At 27.3% G+C, this 27,293-nt stretch overlaps 2 protein-coding genes across 6 annotated transcripts; one reads left to right on the top strand and one right to left on the bottom strand.

Moving 5' to 3' along the window:
• The first annotated feature begins 5,626 nt into the window (after positions 1–5,626).
• Fim (plastin-2 fimbrin) lies at positions 5,627–25,109 on the top strand. 4 transcript variants are annotated; one of them, XM_035872699.2, is made up of 4 exons: positions 5,627–6,153; positions 20,524–20,954; positions 21,082–22,300; positions 22,395–25,109. In XM_035872699.2, the coding sequence occupies exons 1-4, from the start codon at positions 6,103–6,105 to the stop codon at positions 22,587–22,589; spliced, it is 1,896 nt and encodes a 631-aa protein (XP_035728592.1). In that variant the 5' UTR covers positions 5,627–6,102; the 3' UTR covers positions 22,590–25,109. The 4 variants fall into 4 exon arrangements, with proteins under 4 accessions (XP_035728592.1, XP_035728591.1, XP_085519827.1 ...); XM_035872698.2 differs by lacking the exon at positions 5,627–6,153 and adding an exon at positions 17,319–17,405; XM_085663701.1 differs by lacking the exon at positions 5,627–6,153 and adding an exon at positions 17,352–17,481.
• Positions 24,753–27,192, bottom strand: LOC118444429 (uncharacterized). Of its 2 annotated transcripts, none has more exons than XM_035872702.2 (3): positions 27,040–27,192; positions 26,040–26,818; positions 24,753–25,907 (listed from the first exon to the last, which is right to left on the bottom strand). In XM_035872702.2, the coding sequence occupies exons 1-3, from the start codon at positions 27,068–27,070 to the stop codon at positions 25,683–25,685; spliced, it is 1,035 nt and encodes a 344-aa protein (XP_035728595.2). In that variant the 5' UTR covers positions 27,071–27,192; the 3' UTR covers positions 24,753–25,682. The 2 variants fall into 2 exon arrangements, with proteins under 2 accessions (XP_035728595.2, XP_035728596.2); XM_035872703.2 differs by having other exon boundaries at positions 26,040–26,937; positions 27,040–27,133.
• Positions 27,193–27,293: the final 101 nt, after the last annotated feature.

Raw genomic sequence — 27,293 nt, forward strand, 5'->3', positions numbered from 1 at the left:
AAGACAAGCATGTCATCTTTACTCTGCCTTCTCTACGAAATAGCTATTAACAGAGATAACATTGTTTCGTATTACCCCATGATCCTATATCCCCCTACAACCCCAAGACCGCTTTTTATTTTCTTTTTCTATTTTCTTTTTTTTTTTTCTTTTTTTTAAATCTTTTATTTCTCACGAATTTTTCAATCTATATAACTACGTCTTATTTATTTTTCTTAGATACTTAATTACTTAATTATTATTATTATATATATATTAATTAATTAATTAATTAATTATTATTATTATTATTATTAAATACGTTTCTTTTTTATTTTCCATAAAAATAAATAATAATTTTTTAAATATCTGAGACACGAATTTAAACTTTTTAGCTTTAATCTTTTGATGTATGTAAATTTCTGTTTTGAATAAATGAATTATTGGAGGATACTTATCTTCCCCTCCCTTTTTTTTTTCTTTTCTTTTTCATTTGTCTTAACATAAAATTTATTTACGCTAACGAAGAATGTTATATGTAATTTTAAAACGTAAATCATCAAAGTGTCTCTTTTTTTCTTTTTCTCTAATCATTTTCTTAGTCTAGTTATATTCACAAGCGGTTTACAATGTATAAATAAAAAAGAAAGAAAAATAAAACAAAAAAATAAAAATTATATATATATATATATATATATATATATATATATATAAAATAAATCTAGAGAAATAATTTTACCTTAGATATAAGAACTCGCGTATCGCGTTTGATGCAAGTCGATGCGTAAAACTTTGTACAATGACATAATTGTTAAGAAAAAAAAAGGAATACTATTAAAAAGAAGTATCAACAATTACTACTACTACTACTACTACTATTACTACTATTATTACTATTAATACTATTACTACTATTACTATTATTACTATTAGTGCTAGTATCACTATTACTACTACTATTACAACTGACAATGATGGAAAAAAATAGAAAAATAGATTTGAACTTTCAGTTTCAACATGGACTCTATTCTCAAGAGTGTCTTATTATTATTATTATTATTATTATTATTATTATTATTATTATTATTATTATTATTATTATTATTATTCTTATTATTATTATTATTATTCTTATTATTATTATTATTATTCTTATTATTATTATATTATTATTGTTAGTTAATTAGTATAGCGGCGCTAAGCACAGTGTGTTTTAAATATTTACGTATGAAGCATAAGTAAATCGTTGACGACGTTGTCCGATTGATATATAAAAAAAAAAAAGGAAAAAAAAATTAAATAAATAAATAAAAATAAAATAAATGTAATTTATGTTCGATACAATTTTTCAATGAAATATATAAAAAATGGAGAATGAGAATGCGTATGAGAATGAGAATGAGAGTGAGAATGAGAGAGAGAAAGACAGAGATAGATATAGAAATTCGTTCGTCGTCTACGATCAACGTATGCAACGAATCATTTAAAACAGGCTGTGAAATAATAAATAAAAATAAATAAAATAAAATAAAATAAAAAAAAAAAGAAGTAGAAGAAGAAAAAGAAGACTCGACGAAACATTTGCGTACATATATATTTTTGTACATATACGAGATCTAGCTTAAATGATGATCAATAGATCATTAAATGATCTAATAGATCAATATAGATCTATTTGAATTACTGTGAAAAAAAAAGTTGGATTTAAATCAGTGGATTTCTAATGATAATGATCTATCGACGTGAATGAAATTGTCGAAACTTTTTTTTTTTTTACATCTCTAGATCACATCGTCTGATCTATGAAAAGTTCCAGATTTTAATACACGTTAAGTATTATATGTACTACATATATAAATCCTAATTCTTCCCCTAATATAGTTCCCCTAATATAGTTCTTTATATATATATATATATGAAGAACTATGTATTAAAGTATGATATATAAAGTAGTATACGGATATATATAAAGCGACGTTCCTCCTTCCTCATAGAAAAAAAAAAAGAAAAGAAAACAAATTTCATTTGAAAGATTTTACTATGTCGTCGAATGACAAAAAATTTTTTTTTAAATCGTTGTTTAACTATTACAAAAACAATTTTTATTCCAACTCAGAAGGTTTAGACGATTAGATGATATTATTAAGTAGGATCATTTTTTTTTTTTTTTTTTTTTTGGAATAATAGTGACTTATCGTTCGTTTCTTATAACATTCTTATCATCAGGGAAATTTTTTCCAATTGAAAATCGTTATTATATAGTATTATTAGTATTACTTTCATTGGTGTATTAGACCAAAACCTCGTATATAATCTTATCTCTTTCTTTTTCTCTCTCTCTCTCTCTCTTTTATCGACTTATTAATAATTAATTGTAATTAATATTAATAATTATTATATATATATATATATATAATATTACAATTATATAATAACAATTAATACTAATTATTATTAAGGTTTATTTTTGTTTTTTCATTTAGATTGTGTTAATGCTCGCTATTATTATTATTATTATTATTCTTATTATTATTATTATTATTATTATTATTATTATTATTATTATTATTATTATTATTATTATTATTATTATTATTATTATTATTATTATTATTATTATTATTATTATTATTATTATTATTATTATTATTATTATTATTATTATTATTATTATTATTATTATTATTATTATTATTATTATTATTATTATTATTATTATTATTATTATTATTATTGCTATTATTATTATTATTATTATTATTATTATTATTATTATTATTATTATTATTATTATTATTATTATTATTATTATTATTATTATTATTATTATTATTATTATTATTATTATTATTATTATTATTATTATTATTATTATTATTATTATTATTATTATTATTATTATTATTATTATTATTATTATTATTATTATTATTATTATTATTATTATTATTATTATTATTATTATTATTATTATTATTATTATTATTATTATTATTATTATTATTATTATTATTATTATTATTATTATTATTATTATTATTATTATTATTATTGCTATTATTATTATTATTATTATTATTATTATTATTATTGCTATTATTATTATTATTATTATTATTATTATTATTATTATTATTATTATTATTATTATTGCTATTATTATTATTATAATTATTATTATTATTATTTTACTAGTATTACGCTTAATGATGCATTCGTTTACTGAATAGTAATTTTCGACTGAACAATTGTCATAGAATTTATTTTTTATTTGTCCTATTTATACTATATACTCTCTAATGCACGTTTTAATAATTTATCATAATAACTTTTCAATCGTATTTTTGTATCGATTCTGTTTAACAATAGAAAAGAAATAAATAAACTTAAATAAAATTTATTTAAATAACTAAACTTTTGCTATATAATATATATATATATATATGGTCAAGTAAAAAGTAGTTTTATTTATTTATTTAATTATTTATTAAAGTAGTTTTAATAATCGAGAAATGAATAGAGAAAGAGAGATATATATATATTTTTTTTTTTAATTTCCCTTTAAGTTTTCAATCGTAGGTATATATGACATTGAGAAGATTCTAGCAAAGATATGATTTTTCCTCGCTTACAAAGCATGAAATAATCGTAGACGTTATCATCACATACATAAGTACATATTTATGAGACGATGAATAATCGTAAATTAATTATTAGATGCTGCGCTAAAAGATTTACTTGTAAGGCATTATATTGCATTGGTTTTTTTTTTATGACGAAAAAAGGAAGAAAAAGTAAGACAAACTTATACATAAACTTACACATATATATATATATATATATATATATATATACGTATATATATAAAAAAACTATATTAAAGTATATACGTACATATGTGTACATAATTAAATTATATGCATTTTTATTATTTTCATATTTCCTTATCGAAATATTACTATAATGGATATAAGATAAATGTTGAAATATTATTTAAAAAAAAAAGAGAGAGAGAGAAAGAGAGTAAGAAAATTCTTATTATTAATATCGTATTATTGTTTTTTATTTATTATTAATCGTTCATTTCAATTATAAGTGTAAATGGTAATTTAAAAAAAAAAGAAAGAAGTGTAATACTTCTCTTATACTACATAGAAAGAAAATATTTAAATGTAGTATATATATATATATATATATATATATATATATATATATATATATATAAATCATTTTTTATTTTACGATGTAAATCAAATGACGCATATCAGTATGGAAACAAATAGGAACTAAATCACATGACTGAGTCAGCTTTGGATATTTCTGATCTACGTATTTATGTACACATGTATATATGTATATATGTATATATGTATATATGTATATATATTAGTAAGACACTTGTCGTGTTGTTGCTTCGTAATAGAAAAATGAATCATCCTTGTGGGATTTCATTTGAAGAAAGATCATCCAATCAAGCGATGACTCTCAGTCATCTTTTTTACAATATAATTTACATATATATATATGAGATATTCATATATATATTTGTATATATATATAACTAATTGATTGACGCATTTCTTTGTTACATCGATCGATCGATCGATTATTTTCTCATTGTGTACGAATCTTTTGTTTAATACTTATCTAAAAAGTCCTGATTCAGATTTAAAAAAAAAAAAAAAAAATGAGATTAGAAGTTCTTTTTCAATCAAAGCTTTCCATTTTGTAGAAGTCGATGACCCACTTCAAGACGGATTTTTAACAAATGACTTCGCTCGGTTCTGAGTCAAAGAAACAATTTGTGTCATAATAATGCGCGAGAATGACGCTTTAAAGATATTTCTTTTGAAAGGAATGAAAGACGTTTCTTCCTTTCTACTCGACAATTCTAACACTTTTTTCACTTTACATCAAACAACGAGATATACATATACATATATATATATATATATAATCGTAGAAACTTTACGAATACGAATTTTAAATTGAAATTGCTTAAATTTGATAAGGGATTTGAATTAAATATTATGTAAAATGTATCTTTTTCAATTTCAAATCCCACAAGGTATATATGTATATATGTAAATATATAAACGTAAAATTTCGTTTGGAATACGAATAAGAATTCGATATTATCGAAATGTATTGAAAAGAAAAAAAAAAGAAAGAAAAGAAAAGAAAAGTAAAGAGAGAAAAAGAAAAAGAAATAGGAAGAAAAAGATCCGTGGGATTATTCAGGTATTGCCAGAAAACACGTTGGTTAGTTTCCGGTTAGGAGATAGTAAAAAAATGTGAGAAGTGTGGTAGACAAAAGGAAAGAAGAGAGAGAGAGAGAGAGAGAGAGAGAAAGAGAGAGAGAAAGAGAGAGAGAGAGTGAGAGTGAGAAAGAGAGAAGAAGGGAGAGAGGGGAAAAACATCAGACACAAGTTGGGATAACATTTTTGTGACGGTTATTCGATATATGTGAAATGTCGTAATTTAGCCCTAGGGATTTGTCGAATAGATATGTCAACGGTTGCCTGGTCTTAACCGAACTAAACCAAAAATTGTAGGATGACGAGCTTCGGAAGTATTCGTTAAATTTCGTTTATGTTCGGTTCGGATGGCGCGCGCTGCGGTGTCCCGGCCATCGCGGTAACGGCATTCAGTCTTCGTCGCGACTCCGTTTCGTTTGGACATTAGCTCGAAGGACGCAGTGAATATTTCGGTATACATATACATATATATATATATACATATATATATATGTATACGTATATACGTATAGTAATAATATCGTGTGTTTCCTCTTCGAACGTCCGTTAGTTAGATCTTGTTATAGAAATATAATTGCGTCGTGGAATTTCGTCGTGCCATTGTTAAATATTAGAGGCACGACGAATAAGAAGATATAAAACAAAAAAAAAAATAAAAAAAAAAAATAAAAAAAAAAATAAAAAAAAAATAGGCAAAAGAAAGGAGAAGGTGAGAGAAAAAGAAAAAGAGAGAGAGAGAGAGAGGGAGAGAGAGAAAGAGAAAGAGAAAGAGAAAGAGGGAGCGTATATCGAGCTAATAGAGAGAAGAGAAAGGAAGGCGGAAGGATTATATATATACATATATATATATATATATTCGGGCAACATGGCCACCGCGATCGACGACCGACAGGAACTCCTCGAACAATTTCAAGCTGTAAGTCCTTTATCAATCTTTATCGTTTGATGTGTTTCTTTTCTTTCTTCTTGTTTTTTTCTTTCTATTTTCTTTTTCTTTTTACGTTCAAATGATAGTTCTTCTTTTCTTTTATTTTTTTTTTTTCCTCTATTTTCACAAACGATGTTCCAAATGAATACGATCGTTTACGATAGAACGGATAAGTGGTGTACGGTTTTCTGTTAGTCATTGTTACATTGATACAAACTGGATGGGTTAGAACGGCGTGGCTCGGCGGTGGTTTATCGATCGCCGGTTTTATCAGCGTGCTCCTGTGAAAACCCACCCTCGTGGAATAACCACGTTTGTGAGTGTCACACCCGTTCCCCATTCTTCACATTACATTATTTTCTCTACTTTTCTTTTTTATTTGTTTCTTTTTTTTTTTTTTTTTCATTATCTTCTCTTTTCCTTTTTTTTTTCTTTCCTTTTCTTTTTGAGTTCTTACGTCCGTTCGAAATATTTTTCAAATGCTCTTTATTATATGTTTCACACTAGTTGTTCGTTCTTCTTCTTTCTTTTTTTACTTCTTTTTTTTTTACTTTTTTTTTTTTTTTTTTTTTATCGATACTGTCGCGTGACTATATTAATTTTATATTCAAATGTAATTTAAAAATGATCGTATATATATATATATATATATAAGTACATCTTTTATATGATAATAAAAATAATATATAATAATAGTAATAATAATATTGTTGTGTTAAATAATATTATATATAGATATTAATAAATTATATATAGATATTATATGATTATTGTTTATATACATAATATTATATGATTTTGTTAGATACATAATAACGAACTTTTGATTCGTTTTTATTTCGATAAGAAAAGAGAAAAAAGAAAAATTTCGACTAGTCCTATGTGAATGCATTAACGACGAATACGATGCATTAAATTTTTCGAATGAAGGACGATACGTAATTTTACACTGTAAAATGGTCGTTGCATACGTTTGCAGTTAAGAATATGTCGTTAAAGCGATATTATATATAAAGTGCCTTTTCGTCGGATCATATCTTATATTCGTATCCTTGGAATTGCCGATATAGAAAACGAACGAACGAACGAACGAACAAACGAACGAACGAACGAACGAATGCACAAGTTTAACATTTCCTTTCAATATGCGTTTTATGCATATGACGCTTACTTGACTCTCGTAGTGGAATTACGTAGTCGAAATACGAACGAATATTACTTCGAGTCGAATGCTCTAATAATTCGATACCCATCGATTATCGATTTTTATTCCATTAAATTTAATTTCTAAGTAAATATATAAAAATATAAAAAATTTTTTTTTCTTTTCTTAATAAATGTTTTATAACATTGGGAACGAGGTTTGATTAATATTAATTACAATTATAATTAGTGAATATTTGAATTATATATTTAGGTATTTCATTAATAATAATAATATCACATAACCTGTACAATCAATTTAAACATTATTAATAAGATATTTAATAAGTAAAATTAATATAATATTATTATATTATTATATATATATATTTTTTTTTTTTTTTTTTTTTTTTTTTTTTTTTTTTTTTTCATTTACTTTAACATATATACTAGATTCATTACATTATTAATAATAAGTAATTTTAATAAGTTAAAGTAGTAGTATTAGAATTGTTTAATAACATTTTTTATATCGATCAATCAAATATATTTTTTATAAATGATCCGATATTAATTAATAAAAAAATATACAATATGAAAATATCATCACCAATGACAAAATGCAAGAAATTAATTAACTCTTACAATATTATTTTTAAAATATTCTTTTAGCAAATTTTATTATCTTTTTCGATTAAAGATAAAGGGGAAAAAAAAGAAAAAAAAATATATATAAAATGATAATGCATGAATCACATATTTTTGTATTAGACTTTAATATAAACGAAACAGCGATTGTTTATTATTTCGAATATAAAATATGTATATACATATATACATATGTATAATATGCCTTATGTTTATCCACGTGCATGAAGCATGTATGACGTCACGTTTAAAGATCTTTCATTATTATAATCATAATTTATTTTTTTTTCAACGTCGATGTACCGTTAACGTCGTTATATTATTTTTTTTTTGTTTCTTTTTTTACTCGAGATCACCGATCGAGAATATTTAATCGATCGATTGATTATTCGTCGGCTCTTTTTCTCTCTCTGTTTCTCTCTCTCTCTCTCTCTCTCTCTCTCTTTCTCTCTCTCTCTCTCTCTATCCCTCTTTCTCTCTTTCTTTATTTATAAAACACGTTCACTAGGATATATAATGCTATCGTTTTAATTAAAGCTTGTATTGGCGGTTTAGAACTAAAGTACTTCATATGTACGATGCATGTGGTCTTTTATCGACTAAAGTGTTTTTATTGTTTTATATATGTATATTCGATAAGTGGGAGGAAAGGGAGCCGTGCATGTGCGGTGCGTGTGCCTGTGTGTTGTGTGTGTGGATCTGTGTGTGCGCGCGCGCTTCGATTTCCACGCTCGATCAATTTCAAATGCCTTTCTTTTACATTTGTTTGAATTACGAACGAGTATATAACTATACGTATGATTCTATTTATTGTTATTATTTTAGTATATGCTTAATAATAATATAATTTGATATTGGTATTAATTAACTAAAGTATTGTACAGCAATTGCAATAATAACAATATAATAATAACAATTATATCGTATTACAATATATATGTATATATATATATATATATATATACGATATAATTATATTATACTATATTAAATGTTAATATAAAATTATTAATGATATAAGTAAAATTACACGATGGTATTATAATTATATATTTGATATTAATATTAGTAAAATATTAAATAAGTATGTTATTATTACAAATTGTATGTTTTACTTATATAATTTAAGTTTTAATTAAATAATAATATAATAACAAATAAAATGTATATAGTAATTATTATTTATTATATAGAAATTATTATATGTACTGTAATATTATAAATGTATTATAGAATAATTATTGATTATATTATTATTTAATAACAATTTGAATCATTTCTTGATTCATAGTTGAAAGAATGATTTTCTTTTTATTTCTTCTTTTCTTTTTTTTTTTTCTTCTTGTTGAAAGTGGGGGGAGAGGTTAACAATGAAGATCGTTTTTACTCAATGATACTTTAGTTTACGATCGGAGAATCCCATCTAAAACAATGACCTTGCGCAAGAGTATGTACTTACCAAGGGAGATGACGAAATTACTCCCTTCCGCCGGCATTGTCGAGAAAGTCTTCTCAATTATCTTATTGATCGTGTTACCGGTGTGAACGCAACCCCTTCCGACATCCGTCGAATGTTGACTCGCGACGTATCAGTATAACATACGTATATACTATAGGGTGGGTCGGTAAAAGATCCATCGTGATGATCTTAAAAAAAAAGCAACAAAAAGAAAAAAAAGCAACAAAAAAGTCAATTTATTCTTTTTGGAGATTTTTTTATACCAATTCTTTTTTTTTTCCTTTTTCTTTTTTCTTTTTTTGCGCGGATCAGAAGCCAAAGCTTTTTAATACTACAAGCTTGAGTTTCGATGTGGAGCAATTGATTTTTAAAAATCTTTTAGAAATTTTTTTTTTTTTTCTTCTTTTTTTTCTTGTGGCTCATTCTCTATCTCTATCTATGTACATATCTGTTTCTTATTCCATTCTAGAAAGAGAGAGGGAGGGAGAGAGAGAGAGAAAGAGAGAGAGAGAGAGAGAGAGAGAGAGAGAGAGAGAGAGAGAAGTAAGATCATGCAATGGTATGGAAAATATTACTGGCGTAAGCTTATTGTTAGTCGAACGGGAAGTAATTTCGTGTAAACACCATGGTACATGAATGATCCTTTCCACTGATTCTTCTCATGGTTACTAACTCATCGTTACCGTGTTCGGTCATGCGAAACTCTTTGCGAACGAAAAAAGAAACGAAAAAAAAAAAAAAAAAAGAAGAAGAAGAAGAAGAAGAAAAGGAAGAAAAGAGAAAAGACTATTCTCGACTTGTGTACGCATAATATTTAACTAGTCTTCTTTTAGACACTTCGTGTAGGGTGAAATTATTTTCAGTCGAGTCTCTCTCTCTCTCTCTCTCTCTCTCTCTCTAAACCTACCATGGGAGAGAGAAAGAGAGAAAGAGAAACCCCCTAAGCGTTCGAACTTCGCGTTGGCACGTGCCATTCTTTTCTTTCTACGAAATCATAACGTTGGCCGTCGTTTATCTCGAAGTTGGGGGTACAACAAGTATTTATACTCTTCCCGTTATCCATTGTATTTCTTTGAACTATTATTAAACCTTTCGAAAGGGTTATCGCGAAGTGAAATTTTAATATTTACAAATATATAAGAAAACGTTCAATGACTCAATGTCAAAAGTTTAACGGTGTTATTTAAAATTATTACGTACTAATTAATATCAATCTTAATTTTTAATTTAATATGTTAAATAATTTTGAAAAAAAGAAATATATATATATATATCGAGTTCTTTTTTGTATTATTGTTTTCTAAAATAAAAGACGATTAATAAATGAAATAAATATTAATGTACATTAATTAATTGTGATTACTTTTTCTTCTCTTTCTTAATAATAATAATAATAATAATAATAATAATAATAATAATAATAATAATAATAATAATAATAATAATAATAATAATAATAATTTCTCACCGTTAAATATTTTTTTTCTTTTTTTTTTCCCACTACTTTTAGTTAAAATCACAGAAAAGATTTATAAACTTATTTTATTGTTCATTCAAAGGAAAGAATTTCGTTATAAGTTACAAGCAATTTGTTCTCAATTTACCGTGAGATATCGAACAAAACTATTTCATAGGTTTACGAGCGTGAAATTAATACGGCTAAGAACGTTTTTAATAATGAATGAAGTTCATCTTTCTCTCTCTATCTCTCTTTCTTTCTCTCTTTCTCTTTCTCTATCTCTCTCATCGTACTTTTAATATTATAATAGATTTATTAACTTGCGAGAGAAAGAGAGGGAGAGAGAGAGAGAGAGAGAGAGCGAGAGAGAGAATGTTCATTAATAAATCAATAAAAAATAAAAAAAAAAAAAAAAAAAAAATAAAATTAAATAAAAAATAGAAAACACATTTCTCAAGTATAATCTTTGTACAAGCTTTTTAAAGAAGAGAAGACAAGACGAGAAAGGAGAGAGAAAGAGAAAGAGAAAGAGAAAAAAAGGAAAGTGATATCGTGGCAACGATATACTCTCCATTGCGCGACCGTTGTGCCATATTTATTATGCAATATTATACGTTACTGGAATAGTAAATTGAGCGTACGATCGACCACTAAAAATAAGAACATTGCGCAAAAATCTTGCTCTGATCTACATCTACAGAATGGATTAAAAGTTTCCAGGTGATTATTAATTTTTTTTTTTTTTTTCTCTCCTTTCTTTCTTCCTTTTATTCTGTGCGAGAAATCGATTGCTCTGCTTCGAGACTTTTTTTTTTTCCATGTTAAATTTTGTTCTCCTTTTTCCTATTTTTTCGTATCGTAAAACTAGAAACTTTCCCGCGACGCGAACCTATCCACTATTCGATCCTAGGATTTTTTTTTCTTTTTTTTTTTCTTTTTTTTTTAACCCTTTGAATACTGAATACTCGTGGCCTATGCAATCTGTATGGACGGCGCGCGGCTGGCGTTGACGATCGCCGGGGACTGAATACTTTTTCGCGCAATAGAAACAATTGCCGAACATATACATTTGACCGTAGTACGTTGATCGTTTTTGCCAGGCGCGTATTTGCGTCCATAGTCCATACTAATAGGATCTGCCGAGCGCGTATATGCGTCCATAGTCTATAACGATAGCTTTCGCTGGACGCATATGTGCGTCCGTAGCACTCAAAGGGTTAAGAATAATTGGTAAAAACTAATAGATCTTCCGAATCGTTTAAAAACTTTGTCGATTAATTAACAATTAATTAACAGCCTGCATATATCTCTATGTTATATACTTGTCACTCGTTGTATTCTTTGTATCAGTTTTTTTTTTCTTTCTTCTTTTTTTTTTTTTTTTTTTTTTATTTATCTCTTTATTTGTTCTCTTTGGAAAATCATTTTTTACGTTTGAATATTTTCATTATTGACAAAGAAAGAAAATGCGTATATATACATAGTGTTTACAATAATTTATTATAATAAATTTTCTAAATAGAAAATTGTTATATATAAAAGTTCGAAAGATTAACGAGTTTCTTTTTCCGTCGATTTCTTTTTATTAAACTCAACAATAGCGTTTGATATTTAATATACGTATTTCTTTTTTTTTTTTTTTCCCTACTGCTTCCTCGTGTTAATGTATTTTTTTAAAGAGAAATAAAAAAGAAAAGAAAAAAAGGACAATTTCAGAGAGAAGGAAGTCTCTTTCTCAGACTAACAATACCTCTACTTTCCTCTATCTCATTCTCACGTATACTATATACATATATATATATACATATATATATATAATATATATATATATACATATATATATATAGTTAGATGCTTAAGGTTTATGTTAAGCTAATGTATGTACACTATACTATGCTTTGTCGGCTCGTTTCCCACGCTTAGAATTCTTATTACGTCCCTGTACTTGTAATTAATTTTTCCTTACTATGTTTTTACAAACGTTAGGTATGAACACAGATTTTTCAAATGATTTTCTATTCTTTTGTTTTCTTCTTTTTTTTTATTTTTTTTTATTTTTTTTTTGTTATTCTTTTGATTATGGCAATGGTCTTTTCTTTAATCTGATTTTTTTTTTCTTTTTTTATGATGACGTTAATGAATTTTTCTTTTTAATTGATTCTCGTTTTCCTTTTGTGGTGAATATCACAAGGTAGATAAGAATTTCTTATGTGATCATAAAAATTAGTTTTCTTCTTATTACGATTTATTTATTTTCTTTTTTTTTTTTATTAGGCTGTTAGCAGACTTTACAATTTTTAAAATAAAAGGAAAAAAATATATATATTTATAAAATAACCTTAAAAGTACTGAAATTAATTTTTATTATCAGTTGATAACTTTTGGGTTATCACTTAGGATCCAATTGTGTTTGGGCCATTCATCATGTAGTTGAAAATTAGAATGGCAAGTAAAGTGTTTAGGTTTGATAGCAACAATAGGAAATATGTACATAATATTGAACGGAACAAACGATAATATTTTCGTTCTGCGAAATCAGCCTACCGAGACCATCAAATCTTTTCTCTTTTTCATCTTTTTTTTTATTTCTCCTTTTACTTCTTCTTTGAAATCTTTGACTGCAGAGAATTTCAATGAGAGCAACCAACGGATTCAAGTACTAAGAATCCTCCCTCGATTGGTCGGTCTTCTGGATAAATATAAGAACACGCATATATATATATATATATATATATATATATATATACATATATGTATATATAAGGTATCTCTAGATTGATGAGTCAGAACGGATATGTCTTTTTACGGTATCATGCTTGATAAGTTTGCTTCGAGTTACAGATTGATTAATTTTGTCTTATTTATTATTTTGGTGCATCTTAGCATATATATATATATATATATATATATATTTTTAGATTTTTATATATTTAATATATATATATATATATATGATTAATTGTAATGAAAAATTATTTTTATAAATATTATTAATAGATATTTATTATTTAATTCTCATTCCTGTAAAAATGAAAAAAAAAAAGAAAAAAAAAAAAGAAAGAAGTTCTACTCGTATTACATATGAAATTTCCTCCTTTTGCATTTATTATCGTTCGACAATTGAGTGAGTAACCGTATTTTCCTCGTGATAATTATCAAAATGACAGGCATATACTTAGTAAGGGGAAAATTGTTGGTTAAAACCATGTTGGAAATTTTAATATAAAACGAAAAACAAGATAGAAATAGGCCTTGAATATCTAATTTTTCTCTGGTACAATCCCTTTTTTTTTTTTTTACCATGAAGTATTAGCACTACAAATTTTCATGAAATTATTTCCCATTGTTTATTTCTAGCACGTAACACGACAATTCTTGCTCGTTCTTTACAACGACATAATTGTCAAGAAAATGAGCGCCTCACTGAGGCGCGAGGAAGGAGTACTTTTACATTATTATATTTTACATGGCTCCTTTATATCCACTTATATATTATATACATTATGTTTAAACTATGTTTTAAAATATATATATTATTTATATATATGTATATATATATACATATTTAGAAAATTAGAAAATAGATTGAATTAAAAAATGAAGAAAAGAAATAAAATGTATCGTTTATACTGATCCAAATAAAATTCTAATAATGTAGAAAATAATTTATGCACGTTAGATCTATACATATATAATATCGTATATACAATTATTAGAAAAGAATTATGACTTAAATTACCGTGCCGGTAATGTTTGGTAAAGCTAATATATACATACTTATATATCAATTCGAAAGGGGAGCACGATAATATTTGAGAATAAACATAGTGGAGTATAAAGCTTAAATCACGATTACATGATTCATACCATTAAATGTGCAATCTGAACGAAGACATAATTTTCTCTGGGCTTTTTTTTATTTCTTTTTTTTATTTCTTGTTTTTATTTCTTTTTTTCTTTTCTTTTTTTTTTCTTTTTTTTTTTTTTAATACTAATTCCTCCACTTTAGAACGTATCTATTTCTAGTACTCTATATATATATATATATATATATATATATATATATAGAGAGAGAGAGAGAGAGAGAGAGAGAGAGAGAGAAAATTAATGAGAGATAAGTTAACTTTCGTAAAAATATTATAAAATTAAGTAACTTTGAAATTTTCTTTTTCTGCCATTTTTTTTTCTTACTCATAAAGCGTATAAAAATTAATTCATATCTCATAGTATAATACTGTATATATTTGCATATATTTTATTTTACAATTAATTTATATTATACTTAGAATGATACTATTAGTATTATAATAATATTAGTATTATATTATGTATGAAACTAAAGAAATATTCTGATATATAATATAATTACTTTTTAATATAATATTCGTTAGTTATTAATATTAGTATTATATTATATTATAATTATAATTATAATTATAATTATAATATAATATTAAAATTAATTATATCGTAATATTGTTTAGTACGATCAATATCGTACTAAACACGTAGCAGTATAATTATGTTCTAATATATATTTCCAATATAAGTGATAATTGATCGTAGTAAGAAAAAAAAAAAAAATAGAAAAAAGAAAAAAGAAAAAAGAAAAAAGAAAAAAAGGTATATAAATTCCAATATAAGAGTTTCGCAATAAATGATTTTGCATTTAGACAGACAGAGAAAGAAAGGGAGAAAAAAAAAAGAAAAAAGTAAAAAGAAAACAGAAAAGAAGAAAAAGAAATTAGGTTACAGAGGGGTTATTAGAACAACTGTAGATAGATATGAGCGAATGGTGAATGGCGGAAAATTGCGCAAGGGATCATGCTAGTACGTAGAACGAATTATAATCTTTTGCGAAGAAAACGACTTTTCATGGGGGCACGAGCACGCATTAACCGCGCGAGTAATTTAACGCTCCTTGAATCTCAGCGACACGAGCCATTTCTAAAAGCGAATCGAGATAAGCTCTTGCATTAGACGCCTTTTAAACGAGTTATTCTCAATGAATAAATAAACAACACGAATCCATTAAACGAGCAATTTTTATATATATATATATATATATATTTATATATTTATATATTTCTGATAATACAAATATATACACACACACAACACATACACCCAGATACATATATATTATACATACATATACACACACAACACACATATATATATACATGTATTCATCTATCCATTCACGATATATGTGTTTATATATATATATGTATTATATGTAGGTACTTCTTACACAATACATACATATCTATATGTTTTAAATACGATATCAAATAACTCGCAATGAGTTGCACTCTCGATTTCAACCCGACAGTAATTTATCTCTTTAATTAACCTCGTTTCGAATAACGTGTTAATTAATTGATTCATAACAAGCGTGAAGACTATAAAATGTAAACATATTGCGGTCAGTTAAGATGATACCTATAATCTTATAAAATGTTAACAATATGTTTTATAATATGTTAACATTAGTTAAATTATTAGATTAATACGTATCATTTATATTGTAATAATAATAATACTAATATAACTTATATACTATACTATATATATATATGTATATATATATATATATATATATATATATATACATACATACTGTTATTAGTATAGTCTAATTTATATTAATATAGATAAAGGTGTAATATACTACTTACATACCCCTACGTAAAAATTTCTTCAAACGATACTGACTTGTGTCAAGCCTTTCAATTATTGTCAATTCTAATGCATGATGCAAGTCTCTTGTATGTATTTATATGGAAAGTGCGACCTTCATAAATTGTTTCCCGAGGACGTTGCGAGTGTGGGTGGTTGGTGAATCGTCTTTCTCTCTTTCTCATATACTTTTAAATCGCTGAGATACGATGACGTTACCGAAAAAGTATCGCGTTCAAGGCCACTTTCCAGGTCAAGAATAGGCATACACATTGATTAAACGATTCGATTAAATCGATTGGATATTCGTTCGATAAAATTTTATTATTTTAACGTTCGTTCTTCTTAATTAATGTTTTAATCATATTAATGATCGATTCTAATTATACTAATGATCGATCGATTTATTTATTTCGTTTAATTATCGAATTACATTAGATAAAATTGTTATTCTCGTCTCTTACGATTGTCGATAAGTATGCATGTATATATGTATGTACGTATGTATATATTTATTTCGTATGGAGGGGAAAAAAAAAGAAAAAAAAAGAAAAAAAAAAGAAGAAAAAAAAATGAAAAGAAAGAAACAACTAATGTTCGAGTTCGCATTCTAATGAAGGTTAAGCGCTGGTACACGGTCGTTATCTTAGGACATGAGATAAGATAGCATAATATTATCCATTAGCGAGCGACACGGTGTCTTCGGTAGGACAAGGTGACTTTTGAAGGTTTTTCCTTACAATCGACACGAGTTTAAATACCAATCATGCCAGTCGAATGACTAATCTCAAACGTAGAACTTTCATTTTGAAATTTTTCGAGCATACAAAAGAAAGAACAAGCGAGCAAGTAAGTGATCGAGTGATCATCGTAATCGAGTGATCTCTGATCGAAGTAAACAGAAAAAAAGAAAGAAAGTAAGAAAGTAAGAAAAAAATATAAAAGAAAATAATAATAATAATAATAATAATAAGAATGAAAAGAAAGAATGAATCATTCGATATATATATATATATATATATAAAAGTGTTATCAGTGTCATTGAAATATATATTAGTGAGTTAGCGGGTTACTTGTTATCTCTCTTTATTCTCAGCGAGAGGATATGTAATCGACAGAGACAGAGGACTATGTGTTAATCGAGATTATATTATGTATGTATGTACGTATGTATGTATGTACGTATGTATATGTGTGTATATAAATATATATGTATATGTACGTTTATTAACGTGAAACAACTAAGTAAGAGATATCAGTCGTTATTCTTCCTTTTATTTCTAAGGTAATTCTATCGCGATTTCTACGGGTGGGATACTGGGGTACTCTGAGGGACAAGCGCAATGCGATGCCAGTGGAACCAGTTTTCTGGATAAAAGTATTGGAGTGAAAGAGAGAGAGATAGAGATAGAAAGAGAGAGAGACAGAGAGAGAGAGAGAGAGAGAGAGAGAGAGAGAGAGAGAGAGAGAGAGAGAGAGAGAGAGAATGACCCCGAGAGAGAGAACGTTGCTTGTACACGTCGAGTGTTTGTTAACTCCCTGTGTGATTTCTTTCAATGTTACTACATTTTGAAAATCTCATTTATTTTGATGAGAATCGTTAGATTTATTATCAGCGATGATCCATATTGATTCTATGTCATATTTTATAATTATACTTTGATAATTGTTGATTATACTTTGTGTGATTCATTTCTAAGGAACATTCTGAAAATTGAGCTTCTTGTGATGGTGTTCTTTTTTTTTTTTTTTTTTTTTAAATCGATATCAATGATAATGACGATGATGATGATGATGATGATGATGATGATGATGATCTCTAATGTTCGTTTTTCTAAATTTTCCAGATTTATTTTCAATATTTTCAAAGTTGATAACTCATTGTAATTTCTTTTTCTTTTTTTTCTTTTTTTCTTTTTATTTCTTTTTCTTTCCCTCTCATAAAGAATACATTAGAAATTGATTTTGCGGTTTAATGAAGATCCTTGAATAGATATCAGTGATTATCTTATAAAGATCATATTCTCTTTTTCTTTTTGAAAAATATCCTCATCTCCGTTAAAGATAAACTTTCTTTTTCCTTTTTTTTTTTTTTCCTGGAAAAGAAAAAAGAAAAAAAAATCTCGTTATAATAGATATCAAGATTTATCTCTCCGATTATGGAAATATCCTATAAGATAATCTGATTTCTAACTGGTGTTATCATCTCTCGTGACCAATCGCCGACAATCTATCTGGCATTTATTTCATTGTTAGACCCGACGATGACGAATACCTGTGTAATAAGCTTATCGCAAATAGCATTTATGTAACATCATAATCAATAACGATTATTACCAGAATTGTTATCTCTCATTGTTATATCTCATTGATTCCATCGAACGAGTAAAGCCTATCAATTTAAATTTAACTTTCGGCCAATTTGAATCAGCTGTGAGAATAATAATCACCTGTGTCTATCAGCTGGACATCGGTTTACATATTACGTATCGATGAGATAAAGAGGATGAAGATGTAATAGAGAAAGGGGAATGGATGTTGAAGGAGGAAGGGGAAGGGGAGGAGAGGAGAGTTGTAGAATCATGAAAGAGGAAACTCTCGCTCGAGTCAAAATGGCTTTTAGATTTCTCGTAGTAAAACAACGTGCGCGTGATTACAAATGTAAACAAAACAAAATCTCTGCATTTATTGTCATCTTTACGACCCACACACTTTCGTGGGATAGCAAAGAGAAATTCCGCGTTTTCCCACAGATGATTCATCTACAGTACTATATAGATCAATTTTATGATCTATCTATTAATCCATTATATCTACATGAGAAGTGATAAATGCTTGATTACGTTATATATATGTATGTGTATATATATATATATACATATATATATACTTTAGAGTTAGAGTTCTTTGTAATAAATTCTACGATATATATATTCTTCATCTCTTTCTATTTTTCTTTCTTTTTGTTTTTTTTTCTTTTTCTTCCTTTTTTTTTTCCACCTCCTCCTTCTACTCATATTATCAGGTATGTTTAACGATAAGATTGATAAGGGTAAACGCATCATAGTTCAGTTCTCGTGTAAACGTCAGTCGAAGAAGCAGTTTAACGCAGCTTTTGCTGTCCGTATTTTTTTTTTTTTGTTGGTGGGATTTCTTCGAACCACTTTTCTTTGGGATTTTCTTTTTTTTTTTTTTTTTTTTTTTTATTATTTTCGTTTGGTTTTATTCTCGTGCGAATAATGGAGATCTTAAAGTTAAGAAGATGGGATATCATGGAAGAATATTTTCGTGATTTTGGTCGTTTATTTAATTTAGTGAGTAGATTTGAAATTCTTTTTCTTTGGGTGCGAGTTTTAACGATGAAAAGCATTCGTTGATCGACGACAGTGCCAACGTTGTTTCCGAGGAATGCTTACGTAGGAACGCGTAGGGTCGATTAACCCCGATCAGCACTCTTCTAACAGAGGCTCTTATGTACACACACACACACACATATATATATATATACATACTATATACCTATAGTATTTACTACGTAGAAGAGCGCTGTAATATTATCGTTCTGTTATTTGAGTTATCATTAATAATCGAAAATCATTACAAGATGTTTTAATCATTGTAATGATTTAATCAGATATTATAATTGAGCAATTTTTCTAATTATTCATATAGAAAATATTTATACTTAAAATACGTTATAATATAATTATAAGGATTATAAATTATATTATTATATATAGAAAAATATATATATATAATATAATAAACACAATTGAACATACACACACATATATATATATATATATATGTATATATGTATATATTAATAAGAGTGACACATTCTAAAACGATTAATGTGTGTTTTATTATTAATGATTGAAAATTTAGTTATTTATACTGTCTTGTTTCTTTTTGTTTTGTTTTGTTTTTATTTATTTATTTATTTATTTTTTGCATGTATATACAGATCGATGCAAATGGCGATGGATTTATCGATCTGGCTGAACTACGAAATGCATTGGACGTTTGTGGATTTAAAATGCCCGGCTATAAAGTGCGACAAATGATCGAGGAGTATGACGACAAACAGAGACTACAACACAAGGGCCGGCTGTCCTTCGACGAGTTCGAGAAACTCTGTAAGGAGCTTAAGGCCAACGAACTTGGATCCACTTTCAAGCACGTCGTCTCGAAAAAGGAGAATCTTGAAACGTTGGGAGGAATTTCGGAAGCATCAAGCGTTGGTACGACTCATTCCGTTAGACTCGAGGAACAACTTGCCTTCAGTGATTGGATCAATACTAATCTTGCACACGATCCCGATTTGAAACATTTGTTACCTATCGATTCTGAGGGCAAGGCTCTTTATGACAAGGTCAAAGATGGCATACTTCTTTGGTAGGTATTTCTTTTTCTTTTTTTTTGTTCAATTTATCTTCCTTTTTTTGGTTATGTTTTCTCTTAAAAATAAAATCCAAATTGAGAATACAAAATTAATCGATAATTTTTCAATAAATTGTTACAGTAAAATCATCAATCATTCTTGTCCGGATACCATAGACGAAAGAACCATCAACAAGAAGAGTCTGACATTGTATAAGAAGCATGAAAATTTGACGCTTGCATTATCATCGGCACAATCTATTGGTTGCAATATCATCAATATTGATGCTCATGATCTTACCAAAGGATCACCTCACTTGGTTTTAGGTCTCTTATGGCAGATTATTAGAATTGGTCTATTCAATCAAATTACTTTAGAGAATTGTCCTGGTTTGGCGACGTTATTACAAGACGGTGAACGTATTGAAGATCTTCTAAAACTTTCTCCCGAGTCTATACTCTTGAGATGGGTTAATCATCATTTAGAAAATGCTGGTATCGCTAGAAGATGCAATAACTTCCAATCAGACATCACGGATTCTGAAATTTATACTTACTTGATTAAACAAATTGCACCTAATACTGCTGGCGTCACCGTCGAAGCTTTAATGGAACCAAATCATTTGTCACGAGCTGAAATCATGCTTCAACAAGCTGCAAAATTAGGTTGTCGCAGTTTTGTTACACCCAGTGATGTCGTCAATGGTATTTATAAACTCAATCTTGCATTCGTGGCAAACATGTTTAACAATTATCCTGGCCTGGATAAGCCTGAGAACAATATCGAAGGATTGGAATCATTGGAAGAGACTCGGGAAGAGAAAACATATAGAAATTGGATGAATTCTATGGGCGTGGTACCTCACGTTAATTGGCTTTATTCCGATCTTGCCGATGGATTAGTAATCTTCCAATTATATGACATCATAAAGCCCGGTACAGTAAATTGGCAAAAAGTTCATAAAAAGTTTACCAAGTTAAGAAAATTCATGGAGAAATTAGAAAACTGCAATTACGTGGTTGAACTTGGAAAACAGATGAACTTTTCATTGGTCGGTATAGCAGGACAGGATATTAATGATGGGAACGCGACCTTGACATTGGCTCTCATCTGGCAATTGATGAGGTCTTATACTTTGTCAATTTTGACGTCATTGACTGGTACGCAGGGCAGTACCCTGGTCGAAAAAGAGATCGTACAATGGGTTAATTCTAAATTGCAAGGAGCAGGGAAGAGTAGTAGTATCAAAAGTTTTCAGGATTATGCGATATCGGATGGTAAGGTAGTGATCGATTTGATCGACGCTATCAAACCCGGGTCTGTTAATTATGATCTCGTTAAGGAGGGTGGTACAGAGGAAGTGAGTCATTTGTAATAATTAGTTATAATGTTAGATATAAAATTGTTACTTCGGAGAGTTCAACGTTGTTCTAATTAAATTATTGAAATTGTAGGAAAACCTCGACAATGCCAAATATGCGATATCCTTGGCACGAAAATGTGGTGCTCGGGTCTATGCGTTACCAGAAGACATAACCGAGGTAAAACCGAAGATGGTGATGACCGTGTTCGCCTGTTTGATGGCGATGGACTACATCCCCAATATGGATTCAGTAAAGCAGCAAAATAACGTGAATAACAGTCAATAATGTCGAGCCATATTTTTACCGCCGTGCCGTTACTTTCCTACGCGAGAACTTTTGATAGGGCATTACATTTCCTCGTGCTCTATGTCTCTTCCAACAACGTAATAATAATAATAATAATAATAATTATAATAATAATAATAATAATTATAATAATAATAATAATATTAATAATAATAATAATAATAAATAATAATAATAATATTAATATTAATAATAATGATAATAATTATTATTATTATTATATAATAATAATAATTGTATATACGTAGGTTAGGATAGCTTCTTTTTCACGATTCATTAGGATCAAACTTGAGAATAGAAAATGGCGGGACAGAAAGAGAAAATAGATGTTCGTACTGTTATGTATGTATGTGTATGTGTGTGTGTATGTGTGCGCGCGCGTGGTGTGTGTGTATATGCATGTCCCTTTTTATATAATGCCAGGAGAATCAAAAAAAAAGAAAAAGAAAAAAAAAATAAATATTTGCTGTGTTATTATACTTATTAGATACTTATGAAATGATAGAAACGATTCTCCTCATCGGTAACTCTTTTCATTGGATATTCATTGGATTTTTCGGTATATTTTTTTAATCGTTAAATCATGTCCTTCATCTTTGCGTCGCTCCAAATCTAAATCATTTAAATAAGAGAAAAATTGTAAACTGTGATCGAACTGTTATGTGCTTAAGTTATGTTCAAACTTAAAATGATAAGAGCTCTTGACTCATTTTTTTTTTTTGTTCTTTTTTTTTTCTTTTTCTTCTTTTTCGTGCACTTCATCGAAGTGCGATGGAACGAAAGTAGTTATACCAATCAAAAAATATTTTCAAAAATTAATTAATCTCATTGTTCAACGTTAAATTATAATTTTTATTATCATTTGTGTGGAGTGCTTTGATGATGGATAGCATGCTAGATATATACGTGTGTATATATATATATATATATATGTACACACACAGGTACGCGTTTATAAATATAAAAGGACTGTCCTTAGCTTACAGCTACATTGTTTTACAATTTTGCAATCATGTTAATGTCAATCAAAAGGTTTATAGGAAATAACCTTTCTAGTATAGGATATAAAAAATCGATAAACGAGATGTTTATGCAAGATTTTTTTACACGTATGCTCATTCAAGAATGTAATACAACATTCCAAATTTTTTCTAGAATTTTTTCAGAAGCATTTCATGAAGCCGCCCTCCGAAGTAAAATGTGTTTCATAGTAAACATTTTGTAACTTTTTTCGATAATGATATTACAAAATGATAAAGAAGAAAACGTTACATAATTTGTAATCATGTTTTTCTACGATTTTCTAATGCGATATAATTTGATAAAATTATTGGCAGAATGTCTTTCTTTTTTTTTTTCTTTTTCTTTTTTTTTTACGATTTCTATCAAATAGATTCGTACGATGTCGAATGATAAAAAAAAAAAAAATAACAAAAAAAAAGAATAAAAAAAAAAAAAAAAGAAGAAAAAAAAATTAGAGCATTACGAATAAGGATAAAAGAGATTAGAAAAATGTCTACCGATAGATTAGAATCAACGATGCCCACCAAAGCTATGATTTTTTTTTTTTTTTTCACGCGTATCTGTAAACGTATCTAATTTCCTTGAGCTTAGTTAAGAAGTTCTAAGAAGAAGGAGCTCCCCATAAAAAAAAAAAAATTAGATTTATCGTGCGCCAATGCGATTAGATTTTTATATGATTTAAGAGAAAATCAATAAAATTGTGCCACTGATTGTATGAAATCGAAAGAAAAGTAGAAAATGAAAGGGCACGCTTTTGAAAAATTTCATCGAATTTCAATTGTCCTCTTAAAAAGTGCAATAAATATATGTGCATATCCATCTGTAGCTAACTTAAGGAAAAGAAAAAAATAAACAAAGGGGTTTTTTTTATTTTTTTTTATTTTTTTTTTTTTTTTTTTTTTTACAAATATATTTCAAACAATCGTCGAATCATATCAAAAATAAAAGCGAAAATAAAAAATAAAAAATAAAAAATAAAAAACGAAATACGTAAATCTTTTAACGTGGATCTGTCGAAGACAATTATCCTAATATTTTATAAAAAAAAAAGAAAGGAGAAAAAAAAAAGGAAAAAAAAAAGAAAAAGAAAAGAAAGGAAAAAGAGTATCGTTAAACTAACAAAAGGAAATCGACGAAATAAACTTAAATAGCATATGCATATTAGACTTCAAAAATAAATAGCAATTTATAATTAATTTGCAGAAGAAAAAAAAAACGTGTGTGGAATTTTGAAGAATTTCCTATTTGAATAAAATAATGATTAAGATTTATGGTTGGTAATGTAAGAAAATAAAAATATATAATAATCATTCGAATAGATCAGTTTTCATGATCATGCAAAAAAGAAGAAAGAAAAATAAAAAGTAAAAGAAAACATTGCGCATACGAAATATACCATAAGAGGTGTACGACGTAAACTCATAAAATTATTGACATGTATATTCGTCATGGAAATAAACAAAAAAATGTCCTCAATCTTTATTGATAGGATGACGTAACCCAAACATAATATGCATGTATATATATATATATATATATATTATTCTAATTTATGACATTAATAGAAAATCAAAATTGGAGTTGGAAGAGTTTAATTTGTTTGACTCTGTTCTTTCAGCTTGAATGTTCTTTCACGTTACTTACAATACATAATTCGACTTGACCTTGTCGAATAATTTCAATCAACTCGATAAGAGTAGAGACAAGAGAAACGACAATTTAAACGAATTCATTAAGAATTTTCCAATCTTCTACTTTAATGTCGTAAAATTTCATAATATATTTGTCGTAGGACATTGAACATTTTCTAAGGATATATAGGTATAATGAAATAATTTGACGATAATATAATCGGTTTAATTATATTTAATAACTTGTTCTTGAATATTCATCTTCAAATCCATCGACAATAAATTTGTTAATTTAATAGAATAAATTGGCAATCTATTTTATCGATAATCGTATATATTAAGAAAAAGTTTTCTAATTGAATATTAATTAACTACGGATATATGCGTCAAAGAATATAAATCGTTTGAAGGATATGCGTTATATGATATAATTATTTTGAATCATTTCGTCACTTGAGAAATTTATTATAAATGGATTTGAAAATGTGGGAAGTGGTCCAGTTGCTGGATTAATACTCTTCAATTTGATTTTGGTAAGTTCGTAAATCATTACGAGTTTCGATATCTTCGACTTTGTCGTTGTCATCGTAAAACTTTCGAAGGATTCATTTTCTTGAACACTTATTCGACTGAAGGACGATATCTATGGGAAAGAAAAACAAAAAAAAAAATTGAAATTAAAAGGAATGGTAATTTTTGTTTTTGTTTTTTTTTTTTTTATTTAATTCGTGCTTTAAAAAAAAAAAAAAAAGAAAAAGAAAAAATGAACACTCACCACTTCAGACTTGTCGTCGCTTTCTATTAACCAACTCACATATTCTTTGGCAAGAGTACATCTTTTTGAATTTCGATATTTATCGATAATCAGATTGATGTCAGTAGATTTTTTGGGCACACCGATTAACGTCAATTTTATTTCATCAAGATCGTCAGAAATTGAATCCTTTTCTTCTTCTTCCTTATCTTCTTTTTTTATTACTTCTTCTTCTACTTCTTCTTCTTCATCTTCGTCGTCTTCTTTTTCTTCTGCAGAGAAGGAAGAAGAAGAAGAAGAAGAAGAAGAAGAAGAAGAAGAAGAAGAATGATCCTTTTCTTTCAAAGTGATATTAAAAACGGTGTCACATTCTCCAAGAGTACAATTTTCTTTTTTGACAAATGGGATTGACGTTATCAATTCTTTATCAATATTAACACCTACATTAAACTGTGTCGCCAAATAATATACCAATCCCAAATATTCGATGTCAAACGGAGCTTCAACGATCATTTGTTGGACGCCATTTTCGTTGAAATCAATTTGGAAACGTTTATCAATAGTTATGTCCTCACTCGTGTTACGGTTGTTTAACATATCAATAATAGAATATTTCATTGTAGAAATACGACAGAGAATACTCTTTTCATTTATCGAACGACATCCCATGGCGCCATTTAAATCAATCCTCAGCCACTCGTCTACTCCCTTGTTGACTATGGTTGTTAATATGTTTGCTTGATAATTTATTTCCGGTCCGTACTTCCATATTTCTATTTCCGGTAGGGCGAACTGTGTCGCTAAATTGAAATTAAATGCTTTTTTTTTGTTTGTTTGTTTGTTTGTTTGTTTGTTTTTTCTTTGTCGTTTAATTTATTATTATCTATTTATATATTTTTTTTCTTTTTAAATATAATACCTATACCGAAGCGTTTATTATTTGTTTTATATAATTATTATGATACTATCTCATGCTATGACGATTAGAATGATCGTAACTCGATTGATTAGCTTTACTGACCTAAGAAGAATGGGATTACCGTCAGGTTCATGTCTCTGTCTTGATATGGAGGTACTACAGTGATTTAACGTTCTTCTTGCTCACGAATCTGCTTTTATATACGGCCGGTTAACTTATCATTAAGAGTTAGGATTATCACGTTGTCGTCTTGGTCATTCTCGTCATCAACAGTATCATTTTAGGATGACGCACGTTTTACGATCAGAGCACTTCTCTAAATTTCTTTATATCAGTCTCATTTTAACAAGTGGACA

This window comes from Vespa mandarinia, chromosome 23 (assembly GCF_050613455.1).
Source record: "Vespa mandarinia isolate Hongniang chromosome 23, ASM5061345v1, whole genome shotgun sequence".
NCBI lineage: Eukaryota > Metazoa > Arthropoda > Insecta > Hymenoptera > Vespidae > Vespa > Vespa mandarinia.